This window comes from Larimichthys crocea, chromosome VIII, assembly GCF_000972845.2.
Source record: "Larimichthys crocea isolate SSNF chromosome VIII, L_crocea_2.0, whole genome shotgun sequence".
In the NCBI taxonomy this organism is placed as follows: Eukaryota; Metazoa; Chordata; class Actinopteri; family Sciaenidae; genus Larimichthys; species Larimichthys crocea.
The window spans coordinates 32,620,671-32,645,843 of record NC_040018.1 but is presented as its reverse complement, the minus strand read 5'-3'; the positions used below and the strand labels follow the sequence as shown (position 1 = coordinate 32,645,843).

General features: G+C 44.3%; 1 protein-coding gene across 3 annotated transcripts in view; it reads right to left on the bottom strand.

Annotated features, from left to right (window-relative positions):
* Window positions 1-14,361, bottom strand: part of zdhhc1 (zDHHC palmitoyltransferase 1) — a 19,460-nt gene extending 5,099 nt beyond the window's left edge. Inside the window, exons 1-9 of one of the 3 annotated variants that reach the window (XM_027281230.1) lie at window positions 14,245-14,361; window positions 13,301-13,455; window positions 12,295-12,963; window positions 10,591-10,810; window positions 10,276-10,451; window positions 8,884-8,985; window positions 8,476-8,600; window positions 8,203-8,358; window positions 5,188-5,315 (exon numbers count right to left, since the gene is read on the bottom strand). In XM_027281230.1, the coding sequence (XP_027137031.1) occupies window positions 5,188-5,315; window positions 8,203-8,358; window positions 8,476-8,600; window positions 8,884-8,985; window positions 10,276-10,451; window positions 10,591-10,809 (906 nt within the window). In that variant the 5' untranslated portion in view covers window position 10,810; window positions 12,295-12,963; window positions 13,301-13,455; window positions 14,245-14,361. Of the gene's footprint in view, window positions 1-5,187; window positions 5,316-8,202; window positions 8,359-8,475; window positions 8,601-8,883; window positions 8,986-10,275; window positions 10,452-10,590; window positions 10,811-12,294; window positions 12,964-13,300; window positions 13,549-14,244 lie in introns of all 3 variants that reach the window. The other 2 variants (XM_019263266.2, XM_019263268.2) reach the window with 2 other exon arrangements.
* Between the last annotated feature and the right edge of the window lie 10,812 nt (window positions 14,362-25,173).

Sequence of the window (25,173 nt, the reverse complement as noted above, 5' to 3'; positions counted from 1 at the left end):
GTTTTGTTTTTCTGGTGCCCTACTTCAGTAGTTTTACAAGGTGTAAATAGCTGAGTTTGCTGGTGCCTGTCTTCTTCATCACAATGGTGTAGCCGACGTTTGATGAAACTACACATGCGTACTCTGCGCTGTTGATTTTAGGTGCTAGGAGACAGGCCTGGAAATCAGTTCCCCGAGAGAGAGAGGGAAAAAAACGACAAATGAACTCCGTCCGATTCCCAGTGATGGCTTTCTTTTGAGCTGGACTTTGAGCGTGGACTTCGGTATGTCATAATTTAACAATGAATGACGGCCCCCTCGCAAAAAAAGAGACATTCGTTCTTTCTTCATGGTCAGAAATGTAAGTGCACCAGTTATACATGCTTCCATCACCCTTGAAAACTTAAAACAAACTTTGATGAATGGAAACGTCTACCTTGTAGGCAGGTTTAGCAATGACAGGACGTAGGCCCTATCGGATGATTTTTAGTGCTATTTAGGCTGTTTTCTTGTTGGCTGGCGTTTTATCCACTTGCATTTATCTGTCTGTTGTTGACACAATTGGACAATCTTTTGTCTCATGTCTCTAATATTGGTTGGTAGGTTAGCTCCGAAACTGATGCTCACGCATTTCATTTCTTAATAGAAAACGTGTATATCTCTATTGTGTGTCTGAGTTACATATCTTTGACACACCCTTTGCAGGTAACACACGCCAAGCCAAAGAATGTAACAATTTTCCACAAGATATACAACATAAAAAAAATGCAATTTATTCCCTCCAGGTACTCCAAATATGGCCCATTTTGGGCACAATTTTTCAAAATTTTCGCATCAAGGAAGGGGGGTCGGGCCACCCCTTCCGCACCATCCCCCCGCTCGGTCGCTACGCTCCCTCGCCCTACCCCATTACTCTAATATACAATCCTGGTGAGAACCCTGTGATTGATGACCAACTACCTCCTCCAATCACGTTGCCTCAGTTGCCGTCCATGCCGCTTTGCACTTTACAACATGATAAAAATCAGACCTTACTTAATGCAACACGCCACATTAACAAGCTGTGTTCGTCTCCAGATAGATCACTGTACCGTCCCTCCTGATGGCCTCTAGCCTGCACAGTGAAACCTCTTCAGATGATCCAGAACGTGGCGGCACGCCTGGTCCACCAACAACCCAAAAGTTCCGTCACCTCGCTGCTCCTCGAGCTCCACTGGCTACCTGTTGCACCACTTTAAATTTAAAGCGCTAATGCTGACTACAAAGGTTTCCCACCGACCTACTTGAAGCCCCGCATCAGGCATGTTATATAGACACGTGCGCTCCTCCAATGAGCGACGCTGGCTCTGGATCTGGCTCTGAGCGGCCACCTGTTCACTCAAGGCAACTTTTTTGTCTGTTGTTCCCGTTGGTGGTACATCCTACCAGATCAGGGGGCGTCCCTCTCTATCTTCTCAAACCTCCTGAAGACCTCCGCTCTTCGAGAGGACCTCCTCTACAACACTACCTACGTGGACATTTAATCTACCGCTTAAGAATTGTCATAGCACTTATTGTGCGCTAATGCACTGTACCTTGTATGTTCCCTTCTCTGTCGTTTGGATAAAAGTGTCTGCTAATGAGTGACTGATTTGATTGATTGAAGTCTTTATTTCGAATATGCAAAAATTTAAAATTAGGCAAAACATTTAAACATGGAAATAACATATTCAAAAGGTGAGAAGAACATGACCCCCACCCCTTCTCTTTAAATAATGAGTACAATGCAAGCTTCCTTGCAACTTGTTTAATCTTCTGATACTTATAGATAAATAGAATATATCTCTGACTTTGTATTACAAAAATAAAAAATAAAACCTGCATATACACTTACACAATACAATACACACATACACCACATTACCACATGCAGAAGAGAAACAATAAAAAAACAAAAAACAAAGGGACAATAACCACATAACCCCCTCATCCCTGTACCTCCTAAAAATAGTGTCTTTGTACCTCCTTTAACTGTTTCATGTTTGGACATTGCTTCAACTCCATGGTAAACCTGTTCATAGTCTCACCCACTAACGAACACAAAAAACCCCTCCATTTGTCCAAATTAAAGTTACATAAAGTTTATTTTCCCCCTTAAATTATAACTCCCTCATGCCTAATAATAATTTCTGTATTTATTGGTAAAAGATTATTTTAGCTTTAAAAATCTATTTGAGCAGTCTGATATTCCCAGTGTCTGTAAAATTTAGTAACTTGGACTGTTAAATAAGGGTTTGTGTGTTCCTGATAGCCAATGTTGTGTGTGATTCGTATTGCTCTTTTTTGAATGGTGGCTAGTGGCTTGTAGTTGATTATTCTAGGTGTTGACCACCCAAACTCAGGCACAGGTTGGTTGCGGCCCGCTACGCTAAAATTTCAGACCGCAACGGCAATTTCCCCCCGTTACGTTATTTTTAATATAGCGTAACGGCTGTTTTCAGTTTTCGTCACCATCGTCAAAAGTTTTTTTTTTTTCCTGCGCACTTCAGCAGTTTTCAAGGTGTCAAAATCAGCTGACGTTTGCTTGGTGCTGTCTTCCTACAATGGTGTAGCCGACGTTTGATGAACCTACACATGCGTACTCTGCGCTGTTGATTTTAGGTTGCTAGGAGACAGATGCCTGGAAATCAGTTCCCCGAGAGAGAGAGAGAGAGAGAGAGAGAGGGAAAAAAACGACAACTGAACTCCCGCTCGATTCCCAGTGATAGCTTTCTTTTGAGCTGGACTTTGAGCTGGACTTCGGTGAACGTCATAATTATAACAATGAATGACGGACCCCCTCGCAAAAAAAGAGACATTCGTTCTTTCTTCATGGTCAGAAATGTAAGTGCACCAGTTATACATGCTTTCCATCACGCTTGAAAACTTAACCAACACTTTGATGAATGGAAACGTCTACCTTGTAGGCAGGTTTAGCAATGACAGGACGTAGGCCCTATCGGATGATTTTTAGTGCTAATTTAGGCTGTTTTCTTGTTGGCTGGCTGTTTTATCCACTTGCATTTATCTGTTCTGTTGTTGACACAATTTAGGACAATCTTTTGTCTCATGTCTCTAATAATTGGTTGGTAGGTTATGCTCCCGAAATAACATGATGCTCACGCATTTCTTAATTTCTTAATAGAATAAAACGTGTATTATCTCTATTGTTTGTGTCTGAGTTTACATATCTTTTGACAACACCCTTTGCAGGTAACACACTGCCAAGATCCAAAGATGTAACAATTTTCCACTAAGTATATACAACATAAAAAATGCAATTTATTCCCTCCAGGTACCTCAAATATGGCCCATTTTGGGCACAATTTTTCAAAATTTTCGCATCAAGGAAGGGGGGTCGGGACCCCCCTTCCGCACCATCCCCCCGCTCGGTCGCTACGCTCCCTCGCCCTACCCCATTACTCTAAAATACAATCCTGGTGAGAACCCTGTGATTGATGACCAACTAACCTCCTCCAATCACGTTGCCTCAGTTGCCCGGTCATGCCGCTTTGCACTTTACAACATGATAAAAATCAGACCTTACTTAATGCAACACGCCACATTAACAAGCTGTGTTCGTCTCCAGACTAGATCACTGTACCGTCCCTCCTGATGGGCCTCTAGCCTGCACAGTGAAACCTCTTCAGATGATCCAGAACGTGGCGGCACGCCTGGTCCACAACCAACCCAAAAGTTCACGTCACCTCGCTGCTCATCGAGCTCCACTGGCTACCTGTTGCAGCCCACTTTAAATTTAAAGCGCTAATGCTGACTACAAAGTTGTCTCCACCGACCTACTTGAACGCCCGCATACAGGCATGTTACCTTACGACCGCTGCGCTCCTCCAATGAGCGACGCCTGGCTCTGGATCTGGCTCTGAGCGGCCACCTGTTCACTCAAGGCAACTTTTTTCGTCTGTTGTTCCCCGTTGGTGGTACATCCTACCAGATCAGGGGCGTCCCTCTCTATCTTCTCAAACCTCCTGAAGACCTTCAGCTCTTCAGAGAGGACCTCCTCTACAACACTACCTACAGCTGGACATATTAAATCTACCGCTTTAAGAATTGTCATAGCACTTATTGCTGCGCTAATGCACTGTACCTTGATTGTTCCCTTCTCTGTCGCTTTGGATAAAAGTGTCTGCTAAATGATTGACTGATTTGATTGATTGAAGTCTTTATTTCGAATATGCAAAAATTTAAAATTAGGCAAAACATTTAAACATGGAAATACATATTCAAAAAGGAGTGAGAAGAATAACATAGACCCCCACCCCTTCTCTTTAAATAATGAGTCACAATAGCAAGCTTCCTTGCAACTTGTTTAAATATTCCTGATACTTATAGATAAATAGAATATATCTCTGACTTTGTATTACAAAAAATAAAAAATAAAACCTGCATATACACTTACAATACAATACACACATACACACACATATACACACATGCACGAAGAGAAACAATAAAAAAACAAAAAACAAAGGAGACAATAACCACATAACCCTCCCTCATCCCTGTACCTCCTAAAAATAGTGTCTTTGTACCTCCTTTTAAACTGTTTCATGTTTGGACATTGCTTCAACTCCATGGTAAACCTGTTTCATAGTCTCACCCCACTAACTGAAACACAAAAAACCCTCCTATTTGTCCAAATTAAAGTTACAATAAAGTTTATTTTCCCCCTTAAATTATAACTCCCCTCATGCATAATAAATAATTTCTGTATTTATTGGTAAAAGATTATTTTTAGCTTTAAACATTATTTGAGCAGTCTGATATTCCACAGTGTCTGTAAATTTTAGTAACTTGGACTGTATAAATAAGGGGTTTGTGTGTTCCTGATAGCCAATGTTGTGTGTGATTCGTATTGCTCTTTTTTGAATGGTGGCTAGTGGCTGTAGTGATGTTTTATAGTTGTTGCCCCAAACCTCAGCACAGTATTGCAAGTATGGCGAGACTAGGGAACAGTAAAGAGTGTGCAGTGATTTATGATCCAAAACTTTTTTGCTTTATTTATTATTGCAATGCTTCTTGAGACTTTGGTCTGTACATGTTTGATATGTGATTTCCAACTGATTCTGTCATTTAAATGACTAAATGTAAATGTGAATGTGAATGTGAATGACAACATGGCTGCCAGCAAAACATCAGAGCCAACATGGCCGGTGGAGCAGCATCAGTTACCTTGATGAGGTCGACTGACGGAGCCGCCACCTCCTTCACTGATACGGGTTTCCTCGAGTCTCTGCTGTCCTGGCGGTGACGGTGACGCTGACGCACGATGTACTCATATGTACTGAGTCTGTTCCACACTGAAAAGAACCAACACACAACCATTAACAAACCAACACACAACCATTAACAAACCATTAACAATCCAACAAACAACCATCAACAAACTATTAACAACCCAACACACAACTATTAAGAAACCAACACACAACCATTAACAAACTAAACACAACTATTAACAACCCAACACACAACCATCAATAACCCAACACACAACTATTAACAAACCATTAACAATCCAACAAACAACCATCAACAAACCATTAACTAACCATCAACCACAACCATTAACAACCCAACACACAACCATCAACAAACCATTAACAAACTAAACACAACCATTAACAACCCAACACACAACCATCAACAAACCACTAACAAACCAACAACCATCAACGAACCAACACACAACCATCAACAAACCACTAACAAACCAACAACCATCAACGAACCAACACACAATCATCAACAACCCAACACACAACTATTAACAACCCAACACACAACCATCAATAAACCACTAACAAACCAACAACCATCAACAAATCAACACACAACCATCAACAAACCACTAACAAACCAACAACCATCAACAAACCACTAACAAACCAACACACAACTATTAACAAACCACTAACAAACTAACAACCATCAAGGAACCAACACACAACCATTAACAACCCAACACAGAACCATCAACAAACCATTAACAAACCAACAACCATCAACAAACCATTAACAAACCAACAACCATCAAGGAACCAACACACAACCATTAACAACCCAACACAGAACCATCAACAAACCATTAACAAACCAACAACCATCAACAAACCACTAACAAACCAACACACAACCATCAACAAACCACTAACAAACCAACAACCATCAACAAACCACTAACAAACCAACAACCATCAACAAACCACTAACAAACCAACACACAACTATTAACAAACCAACACGCAACCATTAACAAACCAACAAACAACCTTCAACAAACTATTAACTACCCATCAACAAACTGACACAATCATTAACGAACCAACACACAACTATTAACAAACGAACACACAACCATTAACAAACCAACACACAACCATCAACAAACTATTAACTACCCATCAACAAACCATTAACTACCCATCAACAAACTGACACACAATCATTAACAAACCAACACACAACCATTAACAAACCAACACACAGCCATCCACAAACCAACACACAACTACCAACAAACCATTAACAATCCAGCACACAACCATCAACAATCCAACACACAACATAAACAAACCATTAACAAACCAACAGACAACTATTGACAACCCAACACACAATCATTAACAGACCAACACACAACCATCCACAAACAAACACACAACTACCAACAAACCATCAACAAACCATTAACTACCCATCAACAAACTGACACACAATCATTAACAACCCAACACAAAACCATCAACAACTCTACACACAACTATTAACAAACCAACACACAACCATCAACAACTCTATACACAACTATTAACAAACCAACACACAACCATCAACAACTCTACACACAACTATTAACAACCCAACACACAACCATCAACAACTCTACACACAACTATTAACAAACCAACACACAACCATTAACAACCCAACACACAACCATCAACAACTCTACACACAACTATTAACAAACCAACACACAATTATTATTAGTCAAAGTTACTAATGACCTCCTAATGGCATCAGACAAAGGACTCATCTCTGTACTTGTCCTGTTAGATCTTAGTGCTGCATTTGACACCATTGACCATCAAATTCTTTTACAGAGACTGGAACATCAGACTGGCATCAAAGGAACCGCCCTAAGCTGGTTTAAGTCGTATTTCTTAGATCGATCAGTTAACTTCAAGCATGCCTTAAGGACATAAAAAGTTGGATGACCTACAATTTTCTGATGTTAAATTCAGACAAACAAACGGCTCATAGAGGTTTGCTGAGGTCCACTCATGTCTGCATCAGCCGTTAATTGCTAATAATTGCTAATTAGTCCGGGCGGGTACCAGTGTCAGGAACTTATGATCCACGAAGCCGTCACAGGGGCGCTCATAGACACCCATGGCTCATCATTATGGTTCATAATAATAAAAAAAATTCATGAGCCATTTCACGGCCCGGTAGGAACAGCTCTACCAGTCCGCGGACCGGGGGTTGGGAACCACTGCTCTAGAACACTGCACTCTCAGGATGCTGGGTTCCTTGTGGTTCCTAGAGTTTCAAAAGTAGATTGGGTATCCCGTAGTTATGCTGCCATAGGACTAGACTGCCGGGGGACTGCCGGTACTGGTTGAAGATGCAGTCACATCTCCCCTCTCTCATTAATGCATGTCACTAACTAAACTTCTTCCCTGGAGTTTCTGTCTCTGTCGTCCAGCAGGTTCTCGTGGATCGTGGCTGCTGCTGTGGTCCTGCATGACGTCCACTACACATATTACTACTGTCATTATTGCTGCCATATCTCCATCACAGTTTATAGTTAGTTGATGATTTGCTGCTGCTGAGCATCTGTGTCTCTCTGTCTCTATCACAGGTTCCACTGCTACTGTAATTATTTTATCATTCATTGTTATTGTACAATATGTTTGTGTTGATTTGTTCTGTGAATTTGGGCTATACAAATAAAATTTGATTCGATTTAAATTTGATATTAACAAACCAACAGAGAACCATCAACAAACCAACGTACAACCATTAACAAACAAATACACAACCATCAACAAACCATTATTAAACCAACACATAACATTAACTAACCATTAACAAACCAACACAGAACCATTAACAAACCATTAACTAACCTATGTGTGTGTGTGTTTGTGTGTGCGTGTGTATGTGTGCATGTGTTCTCACTCAGGTAGATGTGGAAACAGAGCAGGTGACACAGCAGCACACAGGACAGCAGACCCAGAGCGATGGTGACCGCTGCCAGACCAGGAATCACTGCTGCTGTGGACCGGACCGGAACCACGGGCAGGAACACGAACCACACTGATGTCTCATTCCTCACTGCACAACACACACACACACACACACACACACACACACACACACAGGTCAGAGGTTAGACACAGGTCATTCAGAGGTCATTCAGGGGCCAGAGGTCATTCAGAGGTGAGTTCTTACACAGGAAGTGTTTGTCTGTGCGTAGTTTGGACGGGTCAACGAAGAACTCAATGAAGACGTAGGAGGCCACAACCAGAACCAGAACCACACCCAACAGAGCCGAGATCACACTGTGGAGGAACAACCTTCGAGACACACACAGAGTACACACAGTACTACAGAGTACACACTAATACACACAGTACACAGAACTACAGAGTATTAAAGTACTAAAGTTGATGTAAACATATTAATGTATTTATTTAATTAATCTGTATGAGCTGAACATGATGAACGTGTTTATGATTCACATAACACAAACTGTACACACATATATTATTATATACACATATAATATAATGTATATAATAATATGTGTATATATAATAATATGTGTATATAATAATATATGTAGAGTTGTGTTCTCACTTGTAGTTCCTGCTGCCCACACAGTTGTTGAGCCATCGACAGTGATGATCAAAGTTAGCCACACACTTATTACATGAACTGCAGTGTTTGGACTTAGGACCCCTGAAACACACACACACACACACACACACACACACACACACACACACACACACACAGTGTGTTAGCACCCTCTGCTGTCTCTCTGTGGTTCAATAAATGATCAGAGTTTGATTCATCAATAATTATATCATTCACAATCACTGACCCGGGGTCCAGTCAAATTTAGCCCCTAAGTCCTTTCCTAACCACTTTTCCTTGACCTTGATGTGAAACGTCATGAGGTCATAAGGAAAGGTGTGAGAGTGTTCAGAGAGTCAAACTCCGTCATGGTGGTGATCTGTGTTAAACTATAAAGTAGTGTGATGGACTACAAACAGCTCCATGTTGGATGTTGGTCTCTGCACGTTGTTCGATGCAGGATATATAAAGATGATGTAAACAAAGTGTCACAGTGAGAGTCGCTCAGCCTCCTGTCCACTCACACACGTTAACAAGTTCTGATCCATGATCAGCTGTGACTTCACACACACACACACACACGTTAATCAATGATCAGCTGACTTCATGATGATCTGCAGGACGCTGGACGTCCGTCACAGTTACAGATGTTTTGACGTCACACTGAACGTCACATTCATGTTTTACATTCATTTCAATGGTCAGGACAACGTATTAACAACGCCATACGTCACGTCATACTGATTTATATAAACTGTTTCCGTTTTCCTGACTCTGTATGTGTTGTCTGTGGCTGCTCTCTGGAGGAAACACTCACCTGTTCAGGTGCAACAACACACCTGTGTTCACAATTAGCCTCATTAGTTAGAGGAGTTCATCCTGAGGGAAACTAACAGCTTGTCCAACAACATTCAGCCTCCAGAGACAGAGCTTAACCTTTGCTAACACTCTGCTAACATGCTGCTAACACTCTGCTATCACTCTGCTAACATGCTGCTGACACTCTGCTATCACTCTGCTAACATGCTGCTAACATGCTGCTAACATTCTGCTATCACTCTGCTATCACTCTGCTATCACTCTGCTAACATGCTGCTGACACTCTGCTATAACTCTGCTAACATGCTGCTAACATGCTGCTAACACTCTGCTATCGCTCTGCTATCACTCTGCTATCACTCTGCTAACATGCTGCTAACATGCTGCTAACACTCTGCTATCACTCTGTTAACATGCTGCTAACACTCTGCTAACACTCTGCTATCACTCTGCTATCACTCTGCTAACATGCTGCTATCACTCTGCTAACATGCTGCTAACACTCTGCTAACATGCTGCTATCACTCATGTGCACATGTACAGTCCCTCTCTGTCACAGCGTCTCGTACTCACACGTCCACCTGGCACAGGTAACAGTGGCAGTTTTCGATGACGTGGGCGTGCTTGGAGCGGTCGAACACAGGGACCGGACCTCTGTCACTCTTGGTTCTGACGTTGTAGTCTGCTGGGTCGATGGACACGGCCATGACGTGGACGACCAGGTGACACACGAACATGACGCCGGTACACTGAGTACAGGTCAGGACTCAAACATACATCACTGATCAACCCATCAATGCATCATCAATACATCATCAATGCATTACCCCTGTGGCCCGGCACAGATCCCTGTGGCCCGGTACAGACTTGGTCCCGGTCTAAGGATACAATGTATCCGGCGGGGATCCAGTGGGCCGGCAGCAGGGGGACGAACACGCCAAAGCCGGTGAGGGCGAAGTAGACGTAGAGCAGCCAGGCCAGCAGCTGGAAGGGATGGGGGGGCCAGCTCCACCCGTTAGTCCGGGAACAGAGTGGCACATCGGCCCGGTGAAGACCGTCCTCACCTACCGGAGCCGTGCGGTTTGGGTTCCTACTGCACACATCCATCCTGGACACAGAACCACAGAGAGAGAAGAGAGGGTCAGAACCAGAACAGACCACATTGGACCTTCCTGGACTGACTGAGGGTTAAATGAGGCTCCAGTCCTAAAGGCAGTCTCAGCCCATCAGGACCATCATGGACCAGAACCCTGATGACCTGAGACTGCCTGAACTTTATGACACAGATCTGGACTCTGCTGCCCCCCCTAACAGACCCAGAACCACCCCCAGATGTGAAGGGTCCAGATGTGAAAGATTCAGGTGTGAAGGATTCAGGTGAGGGGTCCAGGTGTGAGGGGTCCAGATGTGAAGGATTCAGGTGTGTCGGGTCCAGGTGTGAGGGGTCCAGATGTGAAGGATTCAGGTGTGAGGGGTCCAGGTGTGAAGGATTCAGGTGTGAAGGATTCAGGTGTGAGGGATCCAGGTGTGAGGGATCCAGGTGTGAAGGGATCCAGGTGTGAGGGATCCAGGTGTGAGGGATCCAGGTGTGAAGGGATCCAGGTGTGAGGGATCCAGGTGTGAAAGGTTTAGATGTGAAGGGTTCAGGTGTGAGGGATCCAGGTGTGAAGGATTCATGTGAGGGGTCCAGATGTGAAGGATTCAGGTGTGAGGGGTCCAGGTGTGAAGGATTCAAATGTGAGGGGTTCAGGTGTGCTGGGTCCAGGTGTAAGGGGTCCAGATGTGAAGGGTTCAGGTGTGAGGGGTCCAGGTGTGAGGGGTCCAGATGTGAGGGGTCCAGCTGTGAAGGGTTTAGGTATGAAGGGGTCCAGGTGTGAGGGGTCCAGATGTGAAGGGTTTAGGTGTGAAGGGTTCAGATGTGAGGGGTCCAGGTGTGAAGGGTTCAGATGTGAGGGGTCCAGGTGTGAGGTGTCCAGGTGTGAGGTGTCCAGATGTGAGGGGACCAGGTGTGAGGTGTCCAGGTGTGAGGGGTCCAGGTGTGAAGGCTTTAGGTGTGAAGGGTTCAGGTGTGAGGGGTCCAGGTGTGAGGGGTCCAGGTGTGAAGGGTCCAGATGTGAGGTGTCCAGGTGTGAAGGCTTTAGGTGTGAAGGGTCCAGGTGTGAGGTGTCCAGGTGTGAGGGGTCCAGGTGTGAAGGCTTTAGGTGTGAAGGGTCCAGGTGTGAGGTGTCCAGGTGTGAAGGCTTCAGGTGTGAGAGGTTCAGGTGTGAAGGATTCAGATGTGAGGGGTCCAGGTGTGAAGGCTTCAGGTGTGAGAGGTTCAGGTGTGAGGGGTCCAGGTGTGAGGGGTCCAGGTGTGAAGGCTTCAGGTGTGAAGGCTTCAGGTGTGAGATGTTCAGGTGTGAAGGATTCAGGTGTGAGGGGTTCAGGTGTGAGAGGTTCAGGTGTGAGGGGTCCAGGTGTGAGGGGTCCAGGTGTGAGGGGTCCAGGTGTGAAGGGTTCAGGTGTGAAGGGTTCAGGTGTGAGGGGTCCAGGTGTGAGGGGTCCAGGTGTGAGGGCTTTAGGTGTGAGGGGTCCAGGTGTGAGGGGTCTTACCTGTTCAGCTCGACCTATCCGCTGCATCTCATCTCATCCCCATGTCCGGGCCTGACCGGCGGCGTGGACTCCTGCGGACCCCCGGTCCGGGTGGACCAGGCTGCTGCTGAGAGGACCTCTCGGCTCGGCTCGGGTCAGAGAAGCACAGACCCGGATCAGCTCGCCCTGCAGTCCGTGTGTTAGCGCAGATCCATCCCGGCCCGGGGCTCGGTTCTGACGGCTCCGATGATCCGGATAATATTCAGATGAGCACGTGACTGGCTGTTAGCATTAACGTTAGCATTAACGGGCTAATCACCGACAGCTAGCGCTAGCCTCGTTAGCTGCCATGCTAGCTGACTGACGCCGACAGACAGAGGCGGTGACCGCGCGGCGCGAGGCAGACGGCGGGAAACAGCTTTAATATTTAATATTTAAAAGTGTTTAAATATTTATGCATCTGTTTCCGCTCACGGGGTCACGTTAGCCTGTTAGCACGTTAGCCTCTGTGCCTCCAGCCGTCTTCCAGCCCTGTACGCTGTTCCCTTGGTAACGCTCCAGGTCTGCTGTCATTGGTCACCGGAGCTGACCCCGCCCACTGCCTGCCGAGCTGATCTGAGAGCAGCTCCAGCCTGTCAGCTGTGATGACGTCATGAGACCAGCAGGGGGCAGCAGAGACAAACACGAGCACTGTGACGTCACATGAAGAAGGTTATTTTATCATTTACATCATAAACGTTTAAATATATATATATATATATCTATTTTATATATATATAATTAATAATAATGATGTTTTCATGTACAGAAAACAGTTGCACCATCAGTCCTTTACCCAGTTTACAAATGTCTATAGATTTATACACATGTCCATATGTTTTTTTTCGTGTCAACATGTATGTTTATGTTTCATGCTTTTTCTGCTATGTGTTTTCCATCTACCTGTCATGTCCCTTGTCTCTTTATATGTATGTACAATTGAGAGTAAATTGAACCGGAGTCAAATTCCTCATGTGTGTACACACACCTGACCAATAAAAGCAGTTCTGATGGTGTCTCCTCTCAGTCTCTTCTCAGTCGGGTTGGACTCGTCCTGTCCACATGTCTCTGACTGAGGGTCTGTTTTATGAATCATCCCTGTGAGATAATGGACGCCCTCAGAGGACCATGAAGGAATGCAGCCTGGATGGAAACCACCGAGTCAGCTGACAGATGTGGGTCCACAGAGACCAATACAGACCACCACAGACTCCGAGCCAGGTTACATAACACCGACTGAACAGAGACAATCATGGGAGACTTAAACATCAAGTCACACCACACACCAGAACAGTTAACGTTAAATAAACGTTAAACTAACTCATTATATGAACATTAAATGAATGTTGAACTAACGCATTAGATCAACATTAAATCAACGTTAATCTAACTCATTATATCAACATTAAATTAATGTTGAACTAACTCATTACATCAACATTAAATCAACGTTAAACTAACTCATTACATCAATGTTAAATTAATGTTGAACTAACCATTACATCAACGTTAAATCAAAGTTAAACTAACTCATTACATCAACGTTAAATCAAAGTTAAACTACCTCATTACATCAACATTAAATCAAAGTTAAACTAACTCATTACATCAACATTAAATTAATGTTAAACTAACTCATTACATCAATGTTAAATCAAAGTTAAACTAACTCATTACATCAACATTAAATCAAAGTTAAACTAACTCATTACATCAGCATTAAATCCACTGTAAACTAACTCATTACATCAATGTTAAATCAAAGTTAAACTAACTCATTACATAAATGTTAAATCAATGTTGAACTAACTCATTACATCAACATTAAACTAACTCATTACATCAATGTATAATCAATGTTAATCTAACTCATTACATCAGGTGAAACCAACAGTCAACATAACATCTTTAAACAACGAAAGCCAATGTGACCTGTGTCATGTGACCTAAATAATCCAATAATCCTGTGGGCTCAGGTCCAGGTCCAAGTCCAGGTCCAGATCCAGGATTTGACACTCCCGAGATGCAGCACAGATGATTCCTCTCAGCTGGATTCGTCTTACCTGGATTCATCTCACCTGGACTGTTCTGACCTGAACCCATCTCACCTCAACTCCTCTGACTTGGACTTGTTTCACCTGGATTCCACTGACCTAAACTCGTCTCACTTGGATTCGTCTCACCTGAACTCGTCTCACTTGGACTCGTCTCACCTGAACTCGTCCCACCTAAACTTGTCTCAGCTAGACTTATCTGACCTGGACTGTCCTGACCTGAACTCATCTCACCTCAACTCCTCTGACTTGGACTCGTCTCACCTGGGCTTGTCTAACTTAAACTCGTCCCACTTGGACTCGTCTCACCTGGATTCATCTCACCTGGACTCGTCTCACGTAGACTCATCTCACCTGCACTCGTCTCACCTGAACTGCTCTGACCTGAACTCATCTCACCTCAACTCCTCTGACCTGAACTCGTCTCACTTGGACTCGTCTCACCTGGACTCATCTCACCTGAACTCCTATGACCTGAACTCGTCTCACCTCAACTCCTCTGACCTGAACTTGTCTCACCTGGATTCCTCTGACCTGAACTCGTCTAACCAGAACTCGTCTTACCTAGACTCGTCTCACCTGGACTCCTCTGACTTGGACTGGTCTCACCTCAATTCCTCTGACCTGAAGTGGTCTCACCTGCACAGGACCCTGTTACATGTCACATAACTGAACTGATGTATGTTCTGATATATATTTAAATGATTTATTTAGAGTTCTTGGAGGTTCAGTTCAAATCAGATTCCACTGAAGTCAAAGTAAATCAGGTCACCGTGTATTTCTACATATTTCTGTGTTTGTCAGCCTGAAACTGGATCAGATTTCACGTTCAGTACCTAACTCATTACATCAACATTAAATCAACGTTAATCTAACTCATTACATCAATGTTAAATCAATGTTAAACTACCTCATTACATCAATGTTAAATCAATGTTAAACTAACTCATTACATCAACATTAAATCACCGTTAAACTAACTCATTATATCAACATTAAATCAATATTAAACTAACTCATTATATCAACATTAAATCAATGTTAAACTAACTCATTACATCAACTTTAAAACAATGTTAAACTAACTCATTACATCAACATTAAATCACCGTTAAACTAACTCATTATATCAACATTAAATCAATATTAAACTAACTCATTATATCAACATTAAATCAATGTTAAACTAACTCATTACATCAACTTTAAAACAATGTTAAACTAACTCATTACATCAACATTAAATCACCGTTAAACTAACTCATTATATCAACATTAAATCAATATTAAACTAACTCATTATATCAACATTAAATCAATGTTAAACTAACTCATTACATCAACTTTAAAACAATGTTAAACTAACTCATTACATTAACATTAAATCAACGTTAAACTAACTCATTAAATCAACAATAAATCAACGTTAAACTAACTCATTAAATCAACAATAAATCAATGTTAAACTAACTCATATCAACATTAAATCAATGTTAAACTAACTCATTATATCAACATTAAATTAATGTTAAACTAACTCATTACATCAACAATAAATCAACGTTAAACTAACTCATTAAATCAACAATAAATCAATGTTAAACTAACTCATATCAACATTAAATCAGTGTTAAACTAACTCATTATATCAACATTAAATTAATGTTAAACTAACTCATTACATCAACGTTTAATCAATGTTACATCAACGTTAACGGAGGAAGCTAAGAAGAGAAAAGGAGAGAGTGAGCGAGCAAGAAGCCGCCGGACAAGAGTAAATGTGGGACTGACTTTTAGTGGTTGGTGAGAGCTTGGTGAAATAAAAGGCTGAAAGACAGACGCCGAGCTGGGCTGACTGCTGCTGGACTAGGCAGTGACATTAGCTGCTGCTGGGTCTGGTTCTGGGCTGACTGCTGCTGGACTAGGCAGTGATATCAGCTGCTGCTGGATCTGCTGCTGGGGACCTGGTTGATGTCTGGCTGTTGGCAAAGTTGTTGACTCGCTGAACTTGTTTCAGTGTGTGTAACAGTCTCAGGTAAAGTCTGTCATGTTTTTTTTATCACGAATGAAGAACATTATTTGTCAGAAGTGTTTTTCTGTCAGACTCCTGACTTCTTTTTTGGTTTCACACATTTTCCAGTGGAGGTCACAGCTGGATCCAAACATCTGCTGACTTCACCTGGAAACACTCAGCAGCACAAACAGACCGACAGGAGCTGAAGACGGAGCCGCTGGCTCCAAACAACGAGCAGCTGCTGATCACACCTGTTCAAAGTCAACACCTGTCTGAAACTAAAACTCTGAATCAGAATAAGATGAAGAAAGGGGACGGGACAGTGATGTTCTTGTCAGAATGAACATGGAGCAGTAGGTCACGTATAAAACACTCAGCGATGAACATGAAGCTGCTTCCTGCTGCTCTGCTTCCTCTCTGATGGACTCGGACCGGGCTAGTCCTCCTGCTGTGTGATGACTGTAACAATGGGGGCGCTCGGGCGGGACGAGTGGACTCAGCTTTCCCGTAAGACCCCGGAACAAACTGTGAAGGGTCACAGCGTGACACACATAAACATGAATGAACCTCTGCCAGTAAATGAGCATGCTCAGTACAGACATGTTGGCGTGTTCTCAACAACAAAGATGAAAAAATATATGATATTTGATGTCTTCACAGACTGTGTAAAACCTGAATGTGGTCTCCATGACGACGCCCACCTGTCAATCAAAGCGTCCCCGCTCTTAATCCTGCATAACTTTAAGCCTTAATATAATGTGAACAGGTGAGTTGTATATAAATTCACCCTCAGTACAGTTGTCATGAACGGGGAAATTAGCTACAGAGACCAAAACTGTTTTTTGTACCAGGCTGTAAACATGTTTATTTCTGCTGTGAAGTTGGACATTTGGACATGGGGACTTATGGAGACTGACTCACTTCTGGAGCCAGCCTCAAGTGGACATTAGAGGAACTGCAGCTTTTAGCTTTACTTCATAGACACAGAGGTTGATGATTGGATGATGACCAGATGATGAATGTTCCTTTAATGTTGTGAAACAGTCGGTGTGTTATTGCTCAACCCTCGCTGCACTCCTCTGCCCTTGTTCTCTGTAATCTTCAGCTTCACGCTGCATTGAATCTGTTTGGGTCTGCAAAGGATGGAGAGCAGCCAGAGGACAAACATCTGCTCACACTTAGACTGTTACAACCACTACACAACACACTACACAATACGCTACACGACACACTACACAACATGCTACACGACACACTACACAACATGCTACACAACATGCTACACGACATGATACACAACATGCTACACGACATGCTACAAAACATGCTACACAACACACTACACAACATGCTACACGACACACTACACAACATGCTACACAACATGCTACACGACATGCTACACGACACACTACACAACACGCTACAAAACATGCTACACGACACGCTACACGACACGCTACACGACACGCTGCACGACACACTACACAACATGCTGCACGACACACTACACAACATGCTGCACGACACACTACACAACATGCTACACGACATGATACACGACATGATACACAACACGCTACAAAACATGCTACACGACACACTATACAACATGCTACACAACATGCTACACAACATGATACACGACATGATACACAACACGCTACAAAACATGCTACACGACACGCTGCACGACATGATGCACGACACGCTACACGACACGATACAAGACACGCTACACGACATGCTGCACGACACGCTGCACGACATAATGCACGACACGCTGCACGACACACTACACAACATGCTGCACGACACACTACACAACATGCTGCACGACACACTACACAACATGCTACACAACATGCTACACGACATGATACACAACACGCTATAAAACATGCTACACGACATGCTGCACGACACGCTGCACGACAAGCTACAAAACATGCACGACACGCTACACGACACGCTGCACGACACGCTGCACGACACGCTACACGACACGCTACAAAACATGCATGACACGCTACACGACACGCTGCACGACACGCTACACGACATGATGCACGACACGCTGCACGACACACTACACAACATGCTGCACGACACACTACACAACATGCTACACGACATGATACATGACATGATACACAACACGCTACAAAACATGCTACACGACACACTATACAACATGCTACACGACATGCTGCACGACACGCTGCACGACAAGCTACAAAACATGCACGACACGCTACACGACACGCTGCACGACACGCTGCACGACACGCTACACGACACGCTACACGACACGCTACAAAACATGCATGACACGCTACACGACACGCTGCACGACACGCTACACGACATGATGCACGACACGCTGCACGACACACTACACAACATGCTGCACGACACACTATACAACATGCTACACGACATGCTGCACGACACGCTGCACGACAAGCTACAAAACATGCACGACACGCTACACGACACGCTGCACGACACGCTGCATGACACGCTACAAAACATGCATGACACGCTGCACGACACGCTACATGACACGCTACATGATATGCTACACAACATGCTACATAACACGCTACACGACACGCTACACAACATGCTACATGACACGCTACACGACACGCTACACAACATGCTACACGACACGCTACACGACACGCTACATGACATGCTACACAACATGCTACATGACATGCTACACAACATGCTACACGACATGCTACACGACATGCTACACGACATGCTACATGACATGCTACACAACATGCTACACGACATGCTACACGACATGCTACATGACGTTCTACACGGCATGCTACACGACATGCTACATGACGTGCTACACGACATGCTACATCACGTGCTACACGACATGCTACATGACGTTCTACACGGCATGCTACACGACATGCTACACAACATGCTACACGACGTGCTACACGACATGCTACACGACGTGCTACACGACATGCTATACGACGTGCTACACGACGTGCTACACGACGTGCTACATGACGTGCTACACGACGTGCTACATGATGTGCTACATGACGTGCTACACAACATGCTACATGACGTGCTACACAACATGCTACATGACGTGCTACACAACATGCTACATGACATGCTACATGACGTGCTACACGACGTGCTACATGACGTGCTACACGACATGCTACATGACGTGCTACACGACGTGCTACACAACATGCTACATGACATGCTACATGACGTGCTACACAACATGCTACACGACATGGTACACGACATGCTACACAACATGCTACATGACATGCTACACAACATGCTACATGACATGCTACACAATATGCTACACGACATGCTACACAACATGCTACACGACATGCTACACAACATGCTACATGACATGCTACAGGACATGCTACACGACATGCTACATGACATGCTACACAACATTCTACATGACGTGCTACACGACATGCTACATGACATGCTACATGACATGCTACATGTTGTGCTACACAACATGCTACATGACATGCTACACAACATGCTACATGACATGCTACACAACATGCTACACGACATGCTACACAACATGCTACACGACGTGCTACGCAACATGCTACACGACATGCTACACGACATGCTACATGACGTGCTACACAACATGCTACATGACGTGCTACACGACATGCTACATGACGTGCTACACAACATGCTACACAACACGCTACACAACATGCTACATGACGTGCTACACAACACGCTACACAACATGCTACATGACGTGCTACACAACATGCTACACAACATGCTACACAACACAGCGTCGCCCACTCTGGACCCCGGGATTCATTTAACTGTGGCCCCCCGAGTCACTACCTTCACGGTTTGTTTACGTGTTGGTATCAGAGTGTGTTCAGGTGTGAACAGACTGAAGGTGGCTCCAGGTTCAGTTCAGGTTGTTTTTCACGTGTGTGTGTTCTCGTCTAATCTTCTCATCAGTCTGTTTGAACGTTTGCAGCAGAAAATAGAAACTTATCGTCTCATCATGTTTTTAAGACAAGTTTGAACTTCTTCTGTTGGGAAACTCATTCTGACCAGCATAAACATCATGTTTATTTTACCTGTTCAAACCACACCTGAGAAATGTTTACCAGTTCAGAACAGACTAAGGACTCAAACAGACTAAAGACTCAGACTGAAGACTCAGACTGAGCAGACTGAAGACTCAGACTGAAGACTCAGACTGAAGACTCAGACTGAACAGACTAAAGACTCAGACTGAAGACTCAGACTAAAAATAGCAGCTTTGTTTCACTGCGCCTGCTGCAGTGTGATTGTGAAACAGTCTGTGATTGATGTCGAGGATTTGTGTGAACTGACATGAACCTGCCTGTCGGGATTACTGAGGAACAACATGGAGACCAGAAGAAGTGAAGCGAGACAAGACGAGATAAGACCGATGAGAGTCTCTGCTGGACTGGACGTGTTGTTTCAGGTACTGAACGTGAAATCTGATCCAGGTTCAGGCTGACAAACACAGAAATATGTAGAAATACACGGTGACCTGATTTACTTTGACTTCAGTGGAATCTGATTTGAACTGAACCTCCAAGAACTCTAAATAAATCATTTAAATATATATCAGAACATACATCAGTTCAGTTATGTGACATGTAACAGGGTCCTGTGCAGGTGAGACCACTTCAGGTCAGAGGAATTGAGGTGAGACCAGTCCAAGTCAGAGGAGACCAGGTGAGATGAGTCCAGGTGAGACGAGTCTAGGTAAGACGAGTTCTGGTTAGACGAGTTCAGGTCAGAGGAATCCAGGGGAGACGAGTTCAGGTCAGAGGAGTTGAGGTGAGACAAGTTCAGGTCATAGGAGTCCAGGTGAGACGAGTCCAAGTGAGACGAGTTCAGGTCAGAACAGTCCAGGTGAGACAAGTCCAAGTGAGACGAGTTCAGGTCAGAGCAGTCCAGGTGAGATGAGTCTAGCTGAGACAAGTTCAGGTGGGACGAGTCCAGGTGAGACGAGTTCAGGTGAGACGAGTTCAGGTGAGACGAGTCCAAGTGAGACGAGTTCAGGTGAGACGAGTCCAAGTGAGACGAGTTCAGGTCAGAGCAGTCCAGGTGAGATGAGTCTAGCTGAGACAAGTTCAGGTGGGACGAGTCCAGGTGAGACGAGTTCAGGTGAGACGAGTTCAGGTGAGACGAGTCCAAGTGAGACGAGTTCAGGTGAGACGAGTCCAAGTGAGACGAGTTCAGGTCAGAGCAGTCCAGGTGAGATGAGTCTAGCTGAGACAAGTTCAGGTGGGACGAGTCCAGGTGAGACGAGTTCAGGTGAGACGAGTCCAAGTGAGACGAGTTCAGGTGAGACGAGTCCAAGTGAGACGAGTTTAGGTCAGTGGAATCCAGGTGAAACAAGTCCAAGTCAGAGGAGTTGAGGTGAGATGGGTTCAGGTCAGAACAGTCCAGGTGAGATGAATCCAGGTAAGACGAATCCAGCTGAGAGGAATCATCTGTGCTGCATCTCGGGAGTGTCAAATCCTGGACCTGGACCTGGACTTGGACCTGGACCTGAGCCCACAGGATTATTGGATTATTTAGGTCACATGACACAGGTCACATTGGTTTTCCTTGTTTAAAGATGGTATGTTGACTGTTGGTTTCACCTGATGTGTCGGCATGGCGAGACTCGTTCAGAGACCGTGGAAAGTACCAGAGCGTCCGGAAAAGATCCTGCAGACGCCCCCAAGCCGGTCCGACCAGCTTCATGGAACATGAACCTGCTGATAGACCCGCAGTCTGCTGGTCTGCACGTCTGTACGTGTTGGCTCAACGTTGCATCACTTCTTCCTGTTTTACAGTAAAGGCTTGTTCCTCTGAAATCGAAACCCGACCTCAGAACCTCAGAACCTCAGTCAGGTTTAAGAACCAGAACCAGGTCAGCGGTTCGAGAGTCCTTGTTCAGGGTCACCTCCTCACGTAACATTTATGTTTCTATAACCATCAGTACTTATGATCAGGATCCATGATTCTGGTCCTGGTGCCGAGTCCTGATGTGTCATATCTGGGTCTGGTTCTGAAACATGAAATCAAGGAGACTAGATGGATTTTCAGGATCAAAGTTCAGGAGCAGAAAACGTTCACACAACCTTTAAACATTCAAACTGGATGATTCAGGATTTATTTGGTGGTTCTGGTCCACATTAAACTCTGGACTCTTTATCTGTTTTCTTTGGCCACATCAGATACTGTCATCAATCCAGCTGCTGCCCTGAGGGATCGACTGACACCGGCTGGTCCAGACCCACTTCAGGCTTCAGAAGGCCTCCTTGGTTCTGATGTAAAGCAAGCTCAGGAAACGAGCAGCGCCGAGATTAATGAGCTGCACATGAAACTCTATAACAGTCCAAACACCGCTGAGAGCCTGAGACCTCCAATAATAACAAACCCGGACCCCCCAGAACCACCCGGACCCACCCGGACCGCCCCACCCCTGCACAGATGGATGCTGTGAGCAGCTGAGGGGAGATAATGATTCAATCTTTGAACAAGAAATATAACAAAGACATCCCAGGACCAGAACCAGAGTCCTCCACAGTCCTAAACCAGAGACTCATTCTTCTTTGTCATGTCAAAGTAGATCAAACAGAACCTCTGAAACCTGCTGGAGGTTGTGCTCCAACTGGTCCGGTTGCAGAGCCTGGTTCTGTTAGCATGCTAACAGCATTTAATTAGCGGTTAGCTACTTTAGCATGTGGTTATGCTAAAGCCATCTGTCCATCATAAAGTGTTTAAATCACAGACTGAAGCTGATGGACTGATGAGACAGATGGACAGAGGACAGATGGACAGAGGACAGATGGACAGATGACAGAGGACAGATGGACAGATGGACAGATGGACAGATGGACAGAGGACAGAGGATAGATGGACAGATGGACAGATGGACAGAGGACAGAGGACAGATGGACAGATGACAGAGGACAGATGGACAGAGGACAGATGGACAGATGGACAGATGGACAGAGGACAGATGGACAGATGGACAGAGGACAGATGACAGAGACTCTTCATGTGGACTTGCTTTAAGGTGTCTGGTCTCATTGAGCCCCCCTCTGCTCTCTGCACACAAAGACTGGTTCTGTTTGGGTCAGCGTTCCGCCCCCACAGCCGCGGTCAGGACGGGGGGTTCAGTCCGCCCAGAACACGGTGTTCTGGAAATCTGTGTCACATTCTCTGCTGCAGCGTGAACCATGGAGGACTGCCAACAGGGCTGACACCAGACCAGCACGAGGAAGACCACGTCCCCCCTCTGAAGGATCCACTGCACAGCCACAGTGTACTTATATACAGTCATCTGAATCTATACATCATCAGTGTGTTACATAAATGAACTTATATATAAGACAGTCATCTGAATCTATACATCATCAGTGTGTTACATAAATTAACTTATATATAAGACAGTCATCTGAATCTATACATCATCGGTGTGTTACATAAATGAACTTATATATAAGACAGTCATCTGAATCTATGCATCATCGGTGTGTTACATAAATGAACTTATATATAAGACAGTCATCTGATGTTTACAGACGAGGTTGAATGTTAAAGTTTGATTGAATGATTGTATGTTTGACACATTTTGGATCATTTAAAAACATAAACAAATAAACAGAAGAATATTTATTTATTTATTTCACAAAGAATATTGAAAGTCTTTTGTTGTTTCCTCGTTTGTTTCCTGCTCGTCAACATAAACAGACACTGATCTGAGATCTGACCTGACGTCCTCTCTAACACTAAACTGAACCTCGGCTGGATTCTTCAGGTTTGTGGAATGTTAATGAAACCGACTCTGACCCGCAGAACCATCCAGAACCTCCTGACTGTACCTGAAACTGACTTGAAATCAGCTCAGTATCGGAGCTGTGGGTTTAAAATCTGCCTTTAAGCCAGGCAGCTTCCTCCAAGCAGCCGTGAACCAGGAACACCCAGAGCGGATTACTGCTCCATAAAACGACTTTATGACCCACATGGTGGGCTCGCTCATAAAGAGTTTCATTAAGCAGAGAAACAGAACCGGCTGCTGATCCGACGGGTCTGCTTCATGACTCATTTAAAGGTCAATGACTCACAGGAGAGACCTGCAGGGCCCAGAAGAACCTCAACTGAACAAGAACCTACAAAACAATTAAAGCAGGAGGTCAGCTGTGGAGCTGCAAGAACATCAACAAACACAAATACAACATACAGTAACCCTGACACACACATAATATAATGTACCATACATACAGTAAATATATAATTATAAATATAAATGTAGTTATAAATATAAATATGAATATAAATATGGTCTTCATGTTGTGTGTCCTGGTCAGATGAGTCGTCCACAGTCCATTCTGTCTGTCCTTCATGATGTCCGTCTGTCCATTGAAGGTTGCGTCAATAATTCAAATGACCTCCATATAAACAGAAAGACAGTTGATGACAGTTACCATGTTACCATGGCGACAGTGGGTTGAATGTGACAGGAAGTTCACAGCCTGAAACATCAAACAGGTTCAACATCGGGTTCCGAAGACGTCTCACTGATGGAGGTTCTGACCCGAAGACGTCTCACTGATGGAGGTTCTGACCCGAAGACGTCTCACTGATGGAGTCTGCAGAGGTTTGTGTGTTGTCAAGGCTGCAGACCTGAGGTGTTTTTACCCAGCATGCAGCTGTGATTGTGCCGCCTGCCTACTGTTGACAGAGGAGCTGCAG